This window comes from Ursus americanus, chromosome 1 (assembly GCF_024610735.1).
Source record: "Ursus americanus isolate L20-20 chromosome 1, mUrsAme1.1.p, whole genome shotgun sequence".
Lineage (NCBI taxonomy): Eukaryota > Metazoa > Chordata > Mammalia > Carnivora > Ursidae > Ursus > Ursus americanus.
In genome coordinates, this window is record NC_142127.1 from 13,188,049 (window position 1) to 13,205,363 (window position 17,315).

At 35.6% G+C, this 17,315-nt stretch overlaps 1 protein-coding gene across 4 annotated transcripts in view; it reads right to left on the minus strand.

Annotated features, from left to right (window-relative positions):
- Positions 1-17,315, minus strand: part of DPP10 (dipeptidyl peptidase like 10) — a 648,232-nt gene that overhangs the window by 45,620 nt on the left and 585,297 nt on the right. For all 4 annotated transcript variants that reach the window (XM_087856800.1, XM_087856769.1, XM_045804069.2 and 1 more), the window contains exons 14-17: positions 16,420-16,511; positions 15,936-15,983; positions 12,487-12,608; positions 11,131-11,178 (exon numbers count right to left, since the gene is read on the minus strand). In XM_087856800.1, coding sequence (XP_087712926.1) covers positions 11,131-11,178; positions 12,487-12,608; positions 15,936-15,983; positions 16,420-16,511 — 310 coding nt within the window. The remainder of the gene's footprint in view (positions 1-11,130; positions 11,179-12,486; positions 12,609-15,935; positions 15,984-16,419; positions 16,512-17,315) is intronic.

Genomic DNA, 17,315 nt, shown 5'->3' on the forward strand with positions numbered 1-17,315 from the left:
CTAACTTCCTTTAGCATTATATTCTCTAGATCCATCCATGTTGTTGCACATGGCAAAATTTCATTCTTTTTTATGGCTGAATAATATTGCATTGTATGTGGGTGTATCACATCTTCTTTATCCATTCATCTATTGATGGATGCTTGGGCTGCTTCCATAATTTGGCTATTGTAAAAAATGCTGCAGTAAAGATAGGGGTGCATATAGCCTCTCAACTTAGTGTTTTTGTATCCTTTGGGTAAATACCCAGTAGTGTGCTTACTGAACTGTATGGTAGTTGTATTTTTAATTTTTTGAGGAACCTCCATACTGCTTTCCAAAGTGGCTGCAACAGTTTACATTCCCACCAACAGTGCATGAGGATTCTGTTTTCTCCACACCCTTGTCAACACTTGTGTTTCTTATGTTGCTGATTTTAGCCATTCTGACAGGAGTGAAGTGATACTTCATTGTGGTTTTGATTTGCATTTCCCTGATAATAAGTGATTTTGAGCATCTTTTCATGTGTCTGTTGGCCATCTGGATGTCTTCTGTGGAAAAATGTCTGTTTATGTCTTCTGCCCAGTTTTTAAGATTAATTGATTGATTTGACAGAGAGAGTGTGAGCACAAGCAGGGGGAGCAGCAGGCAGAGGGAAAGGGAGAATTAGGATCCCCACTGGGCAAGGAGACTGATACACGACTCAATTGCAGGACTCTGGGATCATGACCTGAGCCGAAGGCAAACGCCCAACCAACTGAGCCACCCAGGCACCCTGTCTACCCAGTTTTTAATTGGGTTATTTGTTTTGGGGATGTTGAGTTATATCAGATCTTTATATATTTTGGATACTAACCCTTTATTGGATATGTCCCTTGCAGATATCTTCTCCCATTCTGTAGGTTGTTTTTCAGTTTTGTTGATTGTTTCCTTCACTCTGCAGAAGCTTTTTATTTTGTTGGGACTGTAGTCCCAAAAGTTCATTTTTGCTTTTGTTTCCCTTGCCTCAGGAGACCATAACTAGAAAAATGTTGCTATGGCCTATGTAAGAGAAATTACTGCCTGCTCTATTCTAGGATTTTATGATTTCATGGCTCACATTAGGTCCTTATTTTGAGTTTATTTTTGTGTCTGGTACAAGAAAGTGGTCCAGTTTCATTCTTACGCATGCAACTGTTCAGTTTTCTCAACAGCATTTGTTGAAAAGACTGACTTTTTTTCCCCCCACTGCATTAGCTTACCTCTTGTTGAAGACTGATTGACCATATAATCGTGGGTTTATTTCTGGTCTTTCTTTCTGTTCTGTTGATCTTTGCATCTATTTTGTGCCAGTACTATATTTTTTTTGATCACTACAGATTTGTAATATAACTTGAGGTCTGGAATTGTGACACCTCCAGCTTTTTCAAGACTGTTTTGACTGTTTGGGGTCTTCTGTGGTTTTATACAAATTTTAGGATTGTTTGTTCTAGGTTTTTGAAAATTATTATTCATATTTTGATAGAAATTTCATTAAATCTATAGATTGCTTTGGGTAGTATGGACATTTTAACAAGATTTGTTCTTCCAACCCATGAGCATGGAATATCTTTCCATTTCTTTGTGTCCTCTTTAATTTCTTTCATCAGTGTTTTATGGTTTTCAGAGTACAGGTGTTTCATGTCCTTGGTTCATTCTATTCCTATGAATTTTATTATTTTTGATGCATTTCTAAATGGGATTGTTTATTAATTTCTCTTTGCTGCTTTGTTATTAGTGTATAGAAATGGAACAGATTTCTGTATATTCATTTTTTATCCTGCAACCTTAAATTCATTTATCAGTTCTGGTAGTTTTTTGGTGAAGTATTGGGTTTCCGGTATACAGTATCATGTCATCTGCATATAGTGAACATTTTACTTCTTCCTTACTAATTTGGATGTTTTTCATTTCTTTTTGTTTGATTGCTGTAGCTAGGATTTCCAGTATCATGTTGAATAAAAGTGGTAAGAGTGGACATCTCTGACTTATTCCTGATATTAGGGAAATTGCTCTCAGTTTTTCATCATAGAGGATGATGTTAGCTGTGGGTTTTCATATAAGGCCTTTATTATGTTCAGGTGTCTTCCCTTTAAACCTATTTTGTTGAGGGTTTCTATCATGTTGTACTTTATCAAATGCTTTTTCTGCATCTATTGAAATGAGGATATGGTCTTTATCCTTATCTTTGTGATGTGATGTATCACATTGATTGCTTAGTTGAACTACCCATGCATCCTGGGAATAAAACCCACTTGATCATGGTGAATGATTTTTTAAATGTACTGTTGGATTTGGTTGGCTAGTATTTTTTGAGGGTTTTTGCATCTATGCTCATCAGTGATATTGGCCTGTAGTTCTTTTTTTTGTAGTGTCCTTATCTAGTTTTGGTGTTGGGGTAATGCCAGCCTCATGGAATGAAGCTAGGCAGATTTCCTTCCTCTTCTGTTTTTTGAAATAGTTTGAGAATAGGTATTAACTCTTCTTTAAGTGTTTGGTAGAATTCACCTGCGAAGCTGTCTGCTCCTGAACTTTGGTTTGTTTGGAGTTTTTTGATTAGTGATTTAATTTCATTGCTGATTTATGGCCTGTTCAAATTTTCAATTTCTTCCTGATGCAGTTTTGGGAGGTTAAATGTTTCTAGGAATTTATTTCTTCTAGGTTGTCCAGTTTGTTGACCTATAATCTTTAATATTTTCTTACAATCCTTTTTATATCTGTGGTATCAGATGTTATTTATCCCCTTTCTTTTCTGATTTTCTTTGCGTCCTCTCTCATTTTCTCTATTTATTTGCTTATTGATTTATTGATTTTGATGAGTCCTGAGTTTATCAGTTCTGTTAATCTTTTCAAAGAACTAGCTCCTGGAAAACTCTATTTCCTTCTAGTCTTAATGATAGCCTTGCTGGATAGATCATTTTTTCCTGCATATTTTTTTCCTTTCAACATTTTGAATATATCATGTCACTTCCCTCTGATCTGCAAAGTTTCTTGATGAAAAATCAGCTGATAGCCTGATGGGGTTTCTCTTGTATATAACTGTTTTCTTTTCTCTTGCTGGTTTTTTTTTTGTTTTTTGTTTGTTTGTTTGTTTTGCTGCTTTTAATATTCTCTTTATTGCTACTTTTTGCCATTCGGTTGCTTTGTGTCTTTCTGTGGACCTTCTTGGATTTAGTTCAAAGGGGGCTCTCTGTGCCTTTTGGATCTGGATGTCTGTTTCCTTCCCTAGATTTGGGATGTTTTTAGCTATTTCTTCAGATAAATTTTCTGTACCCTTTTCTCTCTCTACTCCTGGGATCCGTGTAGTGTGAATGCTGTTACACTTGATGTTAAGTCTATTCTTGTTTTGTATAACTTTTTTTTTTTCTCTCACCTGCTTAGTTTGATGCTTTCATTTACTCTGTCCTCCAGGCCACTGATCCATATATTCTTCCTGAAGTCTACTAGTTATTCCATCTAGTATATTTTTAATTTCATTTAATGAGTTCATACCTGATTGGTTTTTTTCCTGTGCTTTCTCTTTACGTTTGTTAATGATGTTTCCTACTCTTTTCTCAGGTCCAGTAAATATCTTTGTGATCATTACTTTAAATTCTCTATCAGGTATATTACTTGTGTCTATTTCAGTTGGGTCATTTGCTGTGATTTTGTTCTTTGTGACCTACTTCCTTTTCTCATTTTGTCTAAATCTTTGTGTCTGTTTCTGTATGCTAGGAAAGTCAGCTATGTCTCCTGCCTTATGAAGAAGAGGTCCTGTAGTGCAGTGTCCCCAGTCCACCAGAACCTGACACTTGGGGGTGATCCCTGTGTGTGTTGTGTATGCCCTGTTGTTGTGGCTGAGTTGCTTTTTTCTTCAGTCTAGTCATCTGCAATGGTTCTCTTTGTCTGTTGTGGGCAGTGGTTGGTCTCTTTTATGTTAGTGGGCCAGTCTTGGGCTGCCTTGGGCTTGAGTTGTGTCAGACCAACCATTTGCCAAGCCACCAAACTATAGGAAGCTTACCTATTTTGTCCCCTGGGAAGCTTTTATTGTGAGAAGCTTTTATTGGTGCGCGGGGCCTGCACCTCTTTGGAAGGGCTCTGGCTAAGAGCATTTTGGAAGGGTTGGCTCTGCTAAGGGCAAGGGTCCACAAACGGGGTGGGGGGGCAGTGGTGTTAGCAACGTTTGCACTTGTCCTCTTGGGGAGGGGACCTGCATTCACTAGAAGTAAGGCCAGCCTGGCTGCAGAGGGCAGATCTGAAGTGCAAGGGGGGAGGGAGGTGCAGGACACGCAGTGTTAGCAAGGAGCGAGTGTCTGGGCTTCTCTGATTCCCGCAGGTGGCCCTCTGTTTATGCTGGGAGGTGGGAGTAGGTAATGGTGTCCACCAGCTCCTTTGTTTCTGAAGAAGTTTTTCAAGGATCCCTGCCTTTCCATCACACTCATGAGATTAGTCAAGAAAGCTCCCTTCTATATGCCCCAGGCATTTTTCAAACTGCTGCTTCTATGCAGTATGTCTGCAGGCTGTTTGTTGTGCTGTCTCTTTAAGGGCGGGGACTCAGTTTCCTCCAGGTTCTCCCAGAACTGAGCCCCCTTATTTTTATAGTTTCAGGTTTTCAGTCCCATTGGTTGTTACAACTCATGAAATTCAGCCCATCTGGCTTTCAAAGCCAAATGTTTAGAGAGTCCACACAGGGAAGACAAATTCCCGTGTGAGTTTCTCTCCCCTCTCCATTCCAGCAGCATCCCTCCCTCCCACCCACGGACAGCCTCATGGCTCCCTTTAGTTGTGAAATTTGTTCTCCTAGTCTTCCTGTCATTTTCTGGCTTATTTACACCTATGTGATTGTTAACCTAGTTGTATCCCTGAGATGAATTGTGGTTAGGGTTGTCCTATTCTGCCATCTTCTCTGGAATTCTTCCATCATCATTTTGAAGATTTTGCTCTATTTTTCTTTCCTTTCTCTTTCCTTTTCCTTTTCCTTTTTTTCTTGCTTTTTTTTTTCTTTTTCCTGATGAGACCTTTGCAGTAATTCTTGGCTTCACTACCATGTATGTAATGTGTGGATATATAGGTGTCCTTTTATTTTTGATGATTTAAGGTTTAACTTGTTTTGTTTTTAAATCACCTTTCTATTGGGATACCTCGCTTGAGGTTTGTTGAGCAATTTTATTACTTTATCCATTTTATTTGGATTTGGCCATTATTTCATCAAATATTTCTTACGTGCCTCCCCTTTTGACTCCAGTTAAAAAAAAAAATATGTATATATATATAGGCCTGCATTAACTTAGGCTTTGTTCATTTCTTTCATTCTTTTTTTTTTTTTTTCCTGTATCTGGAAGTTTCTGTTGATAATGTTTCAAGTTCACTGATCTGTTTTCTATAGTGTCTAATTTGCTTTTCGTATTTTCCAGTGAAGTTTTTATTTCAGATATTTTAAGTTCATGAAGTTCCTTTAAAAAAAATCCCAATGTATTCACACTGTATTCATTTTTTCTTGATGTTCAAAGTCATATTTATAATAGTTGGTTTATTGTATTTGTCAGAAGGTTCCATCTCTCTCATTTCTGAATCTGTCTCTATTCACAGTAGCTTTTTTTTATTCCCAGTTATGAGTCATATTCTCTAGCTTCCTCACACACCTAGTAATGTTCTACTGGATTCTGACCATTTTGATATTTACACTGTTTTGGATTTTGTTCTATTATTTTGGAAATTATTAGACTTTGTTCCAGCAGGTGTTTAGGCTTTTTGCAGGTCAGCTAAATCATTTCAACACTTTTAAAAACATTTAGTGTAGGTTGGGTGATTTCTGATGTGTGGCTAGTGTAGCCCTACTATGAAGGCATGACTCTTGTGGGCTCTTACACATTCCAGTGTTCTGCCTGGTTGGAACTTTTATTACATGCCAGCACTTTTTAAGCTCTGGCCTTTCCCAAATACATGCTGAGCTAGGGGTTTTGTGCAGTAGACTCAAGATGATCCCCTGAACCCTATTAAGATTTCTGGGCTTTTTTTCTCCTTTCTCCTCTTCTCCGGTGTATTTGTCCATGTTCTCAACATTCCAAAATTCAACCTTTCTGAACTCCAATAGCTGTCCTCATTCTGACTCTAAGATACCATTACACTCTTCTTGGATTGTTCTTCATTGCACTGAGATTCAGAAAATGATTCCAGCCAGAAAGCCAGGACAATTACAACATTGTCTCCCTTCTTCCAGAGATTAGAGTCCTATCTTGACTATTGTCACATACTTGAAAATTGTTTTTTCTTTTCCTTTTTTTTTTTCTTCCCCTCCCTTCCTTTCTGGCAAGAGGCTGTTTCTACTTTAAGTTATTCCATGGCCAGAATACAAATTTAGTTTTTTAATCATCACTGGTTCATCATTGATACTTTACTGTTAAATCCAAACTCTAGAATAAAACCAGAGTTTTATGACCTGGCTCCAGCTTGCCCCTATCGCCTATATCCCTTTGCTTTTTTTCTTAAATGTTTCGTTTCAGCCACATGGGACAACTTTTATCTTGCAAGTTTGGATATTGTCATGCCTTCATGTTAGTACATTCACATTCTTTGGCCTTTCTACTGACTTGCTGTCTTGGAATTATGTCCACTTCTATCAGAGAAATTATCATTCTATTAGAACCATCTAACTTTTTTTCCTGCACTGTACTCTGAATTCTACATGTGATTTCAGGCACATCAAACCACATGTCTTGTAAGTAAGTGTCATCTGCTACAATACAAAATTAGATGTTCTCAGAGGTTTATTCAATCCCTAAAATGTAAGACGTTTCAGATTACCTAAACAGTAATATTTTCAAGGAAGCTATTCTAAACATTGTTATAAAATTTAAAATGTGAATACCTAAACTCTGTATACTCTCATCAAAGAGTCAGCATTTATAACCTAAGAACTATCACAAAAATGCACTTAATTGTGGACAAAAACATTTTGTTTTGTATTTAGAGAAAGCCAGTGTCACCTGGTATTTACTAACTACGATGCGGATAGTTTTTTGAATATAGCTGTAACTACAGATCATCTTGTTGGCTATTTTTTTTTTAATAAATGAACAATAGTTTATTAAAATGACTAATTGACAATTGAATAAATGGATACAGCCAAGGCACCAATATGAGTATGATATACTAATAATTTCTCATGGTTTCTCTTAATTATCAAATGTCAGTGGCAAAAAATAAACCTAATTACATGTAAACTACGTGAATATAGGGGCAGTTGAGAAATTTTTTACTTCTAAGTCAAAGGCCACTCATTTATTCATGGGGGAAAAATCAATCCATGGTCACAGGGAAATCAGTTCTTTTTAAGGAAAAGAAATATAGGAAATAGTAAAGCCATTTTGAAAATATTATGAGCAGACAGCTTTTTTTGGTGATAGATTCGCAAAACATATAATACACAGTTTTTTTTGGTGAAATAGTGTGAAGAGGAAGAAATGTTAAGACACAGTTTTAAGCATGGAATTGAAAAGAGCAGAAAATGAAAACAAAACTGGGAAGAAGAAAGGGAGAGATAAAGTGGGAGCAAAGTAAAGAGGGGTGAGAACAAGAGATGGGATGGAGAAAAAGGAATCATATATGCAAAATTAAGGAGAAAGAAAATGGTAATGATAGGAGACAAAGGACTTTTGAAATATTAACTAAAATTTTGCATATTTATACCTTGTCTCAACTCACTGAGCATTTTAATGGTTTCTTTTTCATTAAAAAAGTAATATATGAAAAAAAAAGCAATACTTGTTCATTGTAGAACAAGAGGCAAATAAGAAGAAAGAACAAAAATCACCTGGAAGGCTGCTAGCCAAATGCAAGAATTTTAACATTTGTAAGTATTATTTTCTTAAAATTTTGGATGCATTTTCAAACAGTTTTTTTAGAGTGGCATAAACATTTGGACTCCTTAATCACTTGGAACTATAGCTTAAACATTTTGGAAGAACTTTTGTAAACATTTATATTTTTAATCCTAGTAGGAAACTGATGGTGACTTTATTAGACTGATCTGATAACATTTTAATAAAGAACTATTTATAAATATATGAACAATGGACAGGAGTTCACAAGGGGCAGTCCAGTAAACCAGGGCTTAGGACAGTGGCTAGGCCGGCAGGTCAAGGGCATTGAGCAGTGTTAGTTCTGTGAGAGATCGATGGTGACCTTCAGCTAGGAGTCCTGGCAATCTGGGGTAACTCCACAGGGATAGATAGTCCTGGAAGAATAGATACTCCAAAACTACATTTCTCCCTATTTTCAGTCACCCATGGGATTGACTTTAGCTAGAATCTAACTGGTAGCCAAATGGTAACAGAACCTAAGAGATCTGTATAGATTATTTCTGGGGCAGAAACCAAAGGGGGAAAAAAACTGAGATCCTGTGATTCTGGAAGGACAAATGGAAGATAGGGCACTAATTAATATTCCATTAAAGTTCATTTACAAATACCCCTCTTTTATATTATGTTGTTTTTTCATTATCAACAGTGCTATTAGATTTTCTCTATTTAGAATTATTTCCTCTGTAAAAACCATTAAGAGGAAACATACCAGGTACATAGTTACAAAAGACTTAAGGCTTATGACATTTTTTCCAAGAGATTGCAATGATTTCTACCTGCAAGTTATGAGAGCCTTACTATATCCTTATTAGCAATGTAAATTTTTGGATGCTGTTAAGTTGTTTGGCAAATTACATGGCAATGTTTTACTCTGCATTTCTTTGGTAATTATTGGGTTTAAAGTTGTCCATGTTTGTTAAATATTTTCATTTTTCTTTTTAAAATTTTCTTTTCATACACTATTCTACTTCATGTGGCCCCCAAATGTGTTATAATTAATTCATTAATGTAACAAAGATTAATCCAAGATCCATTAACCAAAAGATTTACTTGAAACTGAATGAGTTTTTGAATATAAGTTTTAGCTCAATAAATGTCTTTTAAAAAAGAAAATTAAGCATCTGACCACTGCTCACTTTTTTCTTGCTGAGATGATCATAATTGGTTTATAAATGGGAAAATTAGAAAGATTTCATTATTTGTTGCAGAAATTACTAGGAAAAACACTGCCTTGTAACAGTAGGATAAAGTTAAAATCAGATTGGAAATTTTTAAAAAAATTATTTTGGCAGAATATACAATATAACACAAATAGTTCCCATTTATTCAATGCATCTTATGTTGCAAATATATCTCATCTTCATAAAAAATTCATTTTTAATTTGCCTACAAGGAAATTGATCCTATGAGATATTGTTTCAGATCTCAAAATAAGTATATAATGAACTCATTTTATATACTGATTTTTTAATTTATAAAATTCAACCTTCTATTTTATCCAATATACTGTTTTATTATTATTTTTGCTGTTAGTGTTAATACTAAACAGATTTAATTTGCTCACCACAGCCTCTTTAAGGTTTATACTGATAAGCAGAAACTAAACAATGTGCTCACCTATTTCCAACCACAAAAATCCCCATTACAAATTTAGCATTTTCATTTTTTTCTAGAATAGGGAGGAAGTCTCCCTATGTTGGTATTTGAAGAATATGAATGGTCTTCCTCTGTTCAGATCTAAAAATAACATCGTCCTTCAACATTACAGTCTTATGCCTGCATCTAAGTAAAACGACTTAAGTACAAGATGTGAAAGACAAAAACACAAGAGAATAAGTTGCCATCATAGGGTAGTGATAAGGAGGCAGGGAAGCTGGAGGGAAGCCATTTTAGAAGGGCTATGTCTCTGCTTTTTTTCTGCTAAGCCCTGTTTCTGTATTTTGGCTCTGAACAAGCCAAAGAAGCTATGTTCCCACTTGACAGGAAAGCAAGAAAGTGAATCATTCTCTGAGTTTTTTCCGAGGCCCCAAGCACGTAATAACATCTAAGAAGAGCTGGATCCCAAATGTGTTCCAGGACGTTAGCTTCCAACAAACTGACACTGGCATCAATACTTCCTACCTTCGATGATTCATGAATTAACACCTATTACTCACCTGTCATCACCTTTGATTGGACCCTACCCTGGATTCCTAAAGGAACATGTACCCTAGATCCAATATAACCCCCTGACCCCAAGCACCGATGAGACTCATTCTACTTGCTAAGTCTCCTAGACACTCTGTCTGCTGTTTTTAAACTCTGTTTTCACTTTCTCCAACTCACATTTGATTTCTATCCTGCGTGAAGCCAAAGATCCTCTTGGCTGGTCCTGCAGGAGCCCCATCCAACCTGCCTTCATCAATTACAAATCCTATTCTGGAGTCAGACCATCTCATATGATTTCTGGTTCTGCTACCTAATAGTATGTATTAAGCAAGTTATTTAACCTCCCTGTGACTGTTTCCTCATCTTTAAAAGAGGAATAAAATTAACTATGTCAGGGAGTATTCTGATAATTAAGTTCATAAATATAAGCCTAATTTATTAGATCAGAGCAGCCTAATGTAAATCATTAGAGCATGAGTATTGAAAGAAGGCAAAGAAACATAGGAAGAAAGGAAGGCAGGAAGCAATCTGGCTATTCATTTTTAAGATTACCTCAACTATGTATTTACTTACATACTCTACTATAACTTCATAAACACATTGACCATATTTTACTAGCAATGTCCACCCAACTTTGGTTATATTGCTTGATTGAGTAGGTGCTCACTTAATAGATGATGAGCAGTTAAATGAATAGATAAAACTAGGAAGCCCTGGATATCTGGAACAAATAGGATAGAAAAAATATAAAATATACTTTTCATATTTTTCCCAAAAGTACACAAAAAGCATTGGAGGAATAATCTGTATGAGGCCGAGGAAAAAAATGAACCAGAGCAGTAAGGGGCCAATAGGATGAAATGTACCTAAATGAGCCTCACAACCAGTCCTCATTCAACTTAGATACAGTAGGCACCCTATTCCAGGCATGTAAGATCCAATTCCAGCTGTAACATGGCTAAAACCACTTGCTTTACTGTTTCTCTTACATAAACAAAGTCGAATTGATAGTACCTACACCTCTCTCTCCATGCTGGAAACTCCTTTGAAAAAGATTTTATAAGCGTATGACACTCAGAATAAGTAATACCTAAGACCAATGCCCGCCATAACTAATCCCGCATTGTCATGTTTGTGTACTTACTTGCTGGGTTTTCCGTGCTATGTAGACTGACCACGGGGATGCCTGGGCCTGGATTTTAAAAACATATGTATAAAAATTATATATATAAATATTTTAAAGACATCTGAGTAATAATTATTGGAAAGGCTACATGACAGTTATTTTTTTCAAATTGAAGCATTTCATAGTTAAAACATAATGAAACAGAAACCAGATAACTAGATTTCATTCCTATCTATGGATATTTTATTCAGAAAAGAACGTATGGGGAAAGAAGCCATTTACAGAGATTAAGACTTCCCCCTCTCCAAAATGCCCTATACTTGTATAATTCTATGGTACCCAATCTTATGATCCTTACTCTCTTTCACTAGTGTTTTATAGAGCAGTCAGTCACTGATGTCCAGAAAGCTGATTCATTACCCTGTGACCCCTCATTAGTTCGTCCAAGATCAAATTCTACTTACCAATCAAGGAAGAATGCATGCATAATAAAAATATCCATAAGATAAATAAAACTTTGGTTCTAATTGTATATTAATTGAAAAAATTAACGACTCATCAAATATTTCCGATATACTAGTTAATTCAGTGTAACCATAAGAGGTTATCTTGAAACTTCACTCTAAGAACTTTATCTAGAGGTCTAGTGGTTTTTCCCCGGTATCCTCAAACAAGTACTTTTTTGATATCAAGAGGAGAAAAAAACTAAAAAGAGCAAGTGTTGATTTATTCCTCAGGGTGTCTTAAATCAGGACAGCTTCAGGTACCCACTGGAGCAAGAGCAATAAATCCATTACATTACAAGGGATACATGTCTTCCATTTCATCTCTAGGAGATACAGTATCTATTTAAGGGACAATGACTCATATATATATATATATATGTATATTATATATGTATATATAAATATACATGTGTATATATATAAAATGTGTGTGTGTATAATCTATTTTTACCAGATAGAAGTAATTGGAGTGAATGTAATCTCTTAGAATTGAAGTGTGCTAGACCCAGGCAATTAAATTTCTGTAGATCCTAAATCTCTTAACAACCAAGCCATTATTTTAATAAGAGGATTTTTTTTTTTCTAAAGACTAGGTGAATTAGTTTGTTATAGCATGACTTTGCTGATGTAAATGTTTATTCGCTTTTTTAAAAGGTTCACTCTCAAACAGCCTTTATTATCATTAGTAACTGTTGACTCCCAATTTCGTTTTCTAAATGAAGATACCATTCATAGCACAGTAAATCCATAATTTATAACTTAGCAATACATAAATTTAGAATATCAAATCATATAGCTAGAGAATAATAGTTACTCATGATAGTAATAGATACTGATCAAATAAATTTCATCAGAAATCATGTATTACCTTTACAGAGTAATAAGAAATGTTGATTCATAGGACTAAAACTGGCATCAAAATATGTGCATTGTTCTTTCATAAAATTACATGAAATGCATTGACGGTTCAATAGTCCTTCAGTAGAAGCACTGGGGAAAGAAAAAGAAAATTAGAAATGATGCTGTTCCAGGTACTTGGATGTGTGGCATCAATATTTAAATATTAACATAAACTGAAGAGCTCCAACATTACTTACATTGCAGTTCCTTTAATGATAACTTACTGTATAAATGTAAAGTCAATTTCCATTATTAATGTTAAGACATACACATTTTTCTTCTCTGTAATAGAATTAAAATCGTGTATGCCTATATATATATGTGTATGTATATATATATATATATATAATGTATGTATGCATGTTTATAAATAAAGGAACTGATTCCACAGGACTCAATGTAATTTATTCTTATCTGCCTTTTCTCTATAGATATTCATTTATAAAGTTGTAGAAGGAATTGCCCACAGAGACTAGTAAAAACTCACCATCAACAAATATTACTTGATAAAGAACCAATACATGTTTTTACAAGCCACACAAAGAATCAAGCTCATTAAACAGTAGAATTTGGTATCAGTGTCAATTTTTTCCCATTAAATAGATGCACTGAAAATACTTGCCTTAAATACTTGCACTGAAATTTTTGGTAAAGGAAAGTTATTTTTGTACAAAAATATAATGTTAATGATCATACATTCTTTGAGACATCAGGGGGGTAGGTGAAGAGAAAAGCAATCATCTGTTTTACAAAGATGCTAAAAAGTCAGAGTGATTGAGAGTTACTCAAGGTTAAATTTTCTATACAGAATCATTTATTTTATAAATAGAGATGAATCATAAATTATGCCAACAGATGAAAATGCTGGTGAAGCTATGTCTTAAACTTGGACAAAATATTCTCAGTTTCATTTGGAAATGGAACATGATTTTGGCTATATTTTGTAAATGAATCCTAGTTATTTTGATGTGCAGTATGCTGCATACACAGGGATGGGAACAGGTGTATTAACATGGGTAACAGAAGCACCTGAAGCAATTGGGTATCGATGTTAAGTATAGTTCATAAACTCACAATTTCACATTTGAAACATTCTGAGCTCATTATAACCAAAATTTTCCTTTACTGATCAAGGCAATTAATATACACTAAGCACTTAAACACATTAACCAGTTTCACCTTTGTCATAACTTATAAGGTAATCATACCCAATTTATTTCTCTCTCAAATTGCTATGTGTGTGTATATACCATCACACACACACACCATAGCATTTGTCATTTTAATCATTTTTAAGTATATAGGCCAATGTCATTAATTCTATTCAGTGTTGTATAACAATCTCCACAGAGAGGCTAAGAATGCATGCCAGTTGTCCACAGCTACGAAAGTGATATAACTGAAATTTAAAACCTTTTCTCTCTCTACTCCTTCATGTAATTTTTCAGATTCAAGTTCCCCAGAGATTTGTTGGTAGTTTCTCATTAGATTATGAAATTACTGAAATCAATGCACATATTGAGACAAAATTCTAAACTGACTATGGCAGCAGTTGTGATTCTACTGGGGTATCTTGTCCCATAAATTTTGTCAACCAATGATTATTTTTATGACCTGGACAAGACAATGATAGAGTTTTCTGGGTTAAACACTAACGTTATCTAACAGTCAAGCCAACTGGCATTTGCTGAGCTATTTAAGGGGAAATTTATTGGTACTACATCTTCTTTATAACACAGCCTGCTCCACTAGTACAGTTCATAGATGGGCTGACTATTCTGCCTCGGTCACTAGAAAGCGAAGACAAACACACAAATCTAAGAAGTCATTTTGATTCAAATCACATTTTAGGCTCATAAAGGGAAGAGAGATTGAGACAATTCCATTGGCTGAAACTGGCCAAGTCTAATCTTCTGACACTGTCACTTTTCTTTAAGAGTTTCATACAGTGAGAGAAGTAAACCTTTGATCAAGTAGTTTCAGGACCTTAAAAAATGGTTCAGGACTACCAGTTCCAACCAGAGTATATGCTTCAAGATAGGCTTCCGGTCACCAAAAATTTAAAAAAGTAACCAGTACTCTAATCAAGAACTCTAAACCCAAACTAGAATCAGTCTCTTTAAATAAATAGCTGTTCTTCCTTTGGAAGTCATTGAGAATAGGGGTTCTGGACTCTAAGAGAAAAACAAACAAACAAAAAACACCCAAAAAACATAGAAATCACATACTGGGTGAGGTGATAAAAATGAGACATTGCTTCAGATGAAAGCAATTTATGCATAAGTAAGAGTACGCGGTGAATTAGAGGGAGTTTAGGGTGCTTTAAACGGGCATTCTTAAAGGAAAGTTTAGGCTACTGGGTTAAGAATCAGTGGTGACAGGGTGCCTGGGTGGCACAGCGGTTGAGCGTCTGCCTTCAGCTCAGGGCGTGATCCCGGCGTTGCGGGATCGAGCCCCACATCAGGCTCTTCTGCTATGAGCCTGCTTCTTCCTCTCCCACTCCCCCTGCTTGTGTTCCCTCTCTTGCTGGCTGTCTCTATCTCTGTCAAATAAATAAATAAAATCTTTAAAAAAAAAAAAAGAGTCAATGGTGACACTTCTACAAACATGATGAATTTCTACTGAGAATGTGCCATGGCAGTTTTGACACTTTAAAAATGGATCTGTGAAATGGAAATTAGAAAGTGTATATAGTCTAGAATTAAGTTGCTTGCCAGACAAAAATAAAAGTCATTCTTGTGAGGTCCTGGTGAAAGCTTTCTGAGTGAGGAAACATTTTAATACTAAATAGGTAGGACCTTAAGTTACTTTTATGAATATAACTTTCCATCTGGGAAAATTGGGCAGATGAAAACATTTCCCATCTACTGCTTTATTTAAGCAATGAGCATTCCTGGCTTCGATAACAATCTTACCAGGTTTTATACACTATGGAAGGGGGGGGTACTTTCCCTTGATTCACTCTTCTTCTAGTGTTCACAGTGGTTTTATTTTGGGAATAAATTGCCAGTGTACAATGTTAACGCACCGAAAATTCAAAATGAGGCTTAGCAGAAGAAAATCAACTGAGGAAAATATGTAAATGCCTATGATGTGGGTAGTTCAGAGAAGCAAACCTTAAAAAAAAATATATATATATATATATATATATATATATATATTTTTTTTTTTTTTTTTTTTTTTTTTGAGACTCTGAAAGCAGGTGAGGAAAAAAGTAAAGAAGGAGCAGCTAGATGGTCTTCACTTCAGGTCCAACCGTTCAGGCTCACAAAGGTTCAGAGCTGAGAGACCAGACCAAGAGTGTGAGGTTTCGTCATGTCAAAAATGAAACTTCAGATTTTTCCATTCTGTCATTAAGCTGTGTAGATGGCCATTGAGAAATCAACCTCTTCAGGGCAGTCCTTGCACCTTGCTTACCTGTACAGCTGCCTCCCCCTGGGAGAAGACTCCGTGCTCAGAAAGTAACTGCCCGGGAAAGAAAAGAACACAAACATCAGGCACAGATCAGTTTTCACCAGGCTGAGTTTTCACTTGAATTTTCAAACTGTCAAAGAACAGGCAAGAGCTGTTCTATTGTTCAGCCACACAACTTTGGTCCATTTGGGAAACACGTTTTTTGTTGTTGTTGTTGTTGCCGCTGTTGTTTTTTTTTCTTAAAATATCATCATATCACACTTTCCCGTGATCTCTGTCTGAGGGTGTGTACATGTCTCTGTGTACGTGTGTCTTTGCAAGTGTGTCTCTGGGTGAAGGGTAGGGAGAATTGTTAAAGAAAAAGTTGCTCTTTACATAGCTGGCTTGTCTGGACTAGGACCACAGTAAGCAAAACATAAATCTGGCAGAAAAGATTGCATTTGACAGCCCTGACTTCCAACCTGACCAGAGAACCAAAAACGCTCACATTTTTTGAGTAGTTTCATCGTATGCCAAGATCTTTATCACTTCCCAGTTTCCTGATGTCAGATGCCGCACAGTAATTTGCTCACTTTTACTCTGCAAAGAAATAGAAAATATTGATTTTCTTTTTTATTTAAACAGCATCTCTCTGGTCAACACACAAGTACAAACTGCCTGTGTCACTTTTAATTCTGTAATTCTCAGCACACAAGTACCAACTGCCTGTATTGCTTTTAATTCTGTAATCCTCAGTTTCTTGTTTTCAGTCTCAAGAATGCACACACATTCATGCAAACATTGACCAGGGGAGGATAAAGCCTCTTCTATTACTGTAGGAAAATCATTCATAAGACACCTCTAGGTGAGGCTTTCCTCTGCATCAATTTGACATAGGATGTCATCTTGGCATTTGGTACAGACACAGGACTTTGGTAACTCTCATCTCAGATGACGCAACTGTGCAGTTTGGACGGGTTTAAATAAAACACTGCAGAACACACTTTATTCTAAATAAATATCATATAATACTTTAAAATTTTACAACATGTTAATCACTTTAAGATTTGTTATTTTCCCACAATAACTTATTCCTGAGATTAATTCATATTGATGTTTGTGGCCATAGTTTGATTTCACTGCTATGTGGTATTTTATATGAATATAGCATAACATTTGTTTTATCAACAGTTGAGCATTGACAAATATTTGCTCTTAGAAAAACAAGTTGCCCATGAACAGTTTTATTAAAGTCTCCTGATGCACATGGCAGGGTTTTCTTGAGACAAACACCAGAAAGTGGGATTGGTCATTAGTACACATGTCTTCTACGTAACTGGGTAGTGACAAAATATTTTCCAAACTTGTCCCTATTTACAGTCTACTGGCAATATGAGTTTTCAT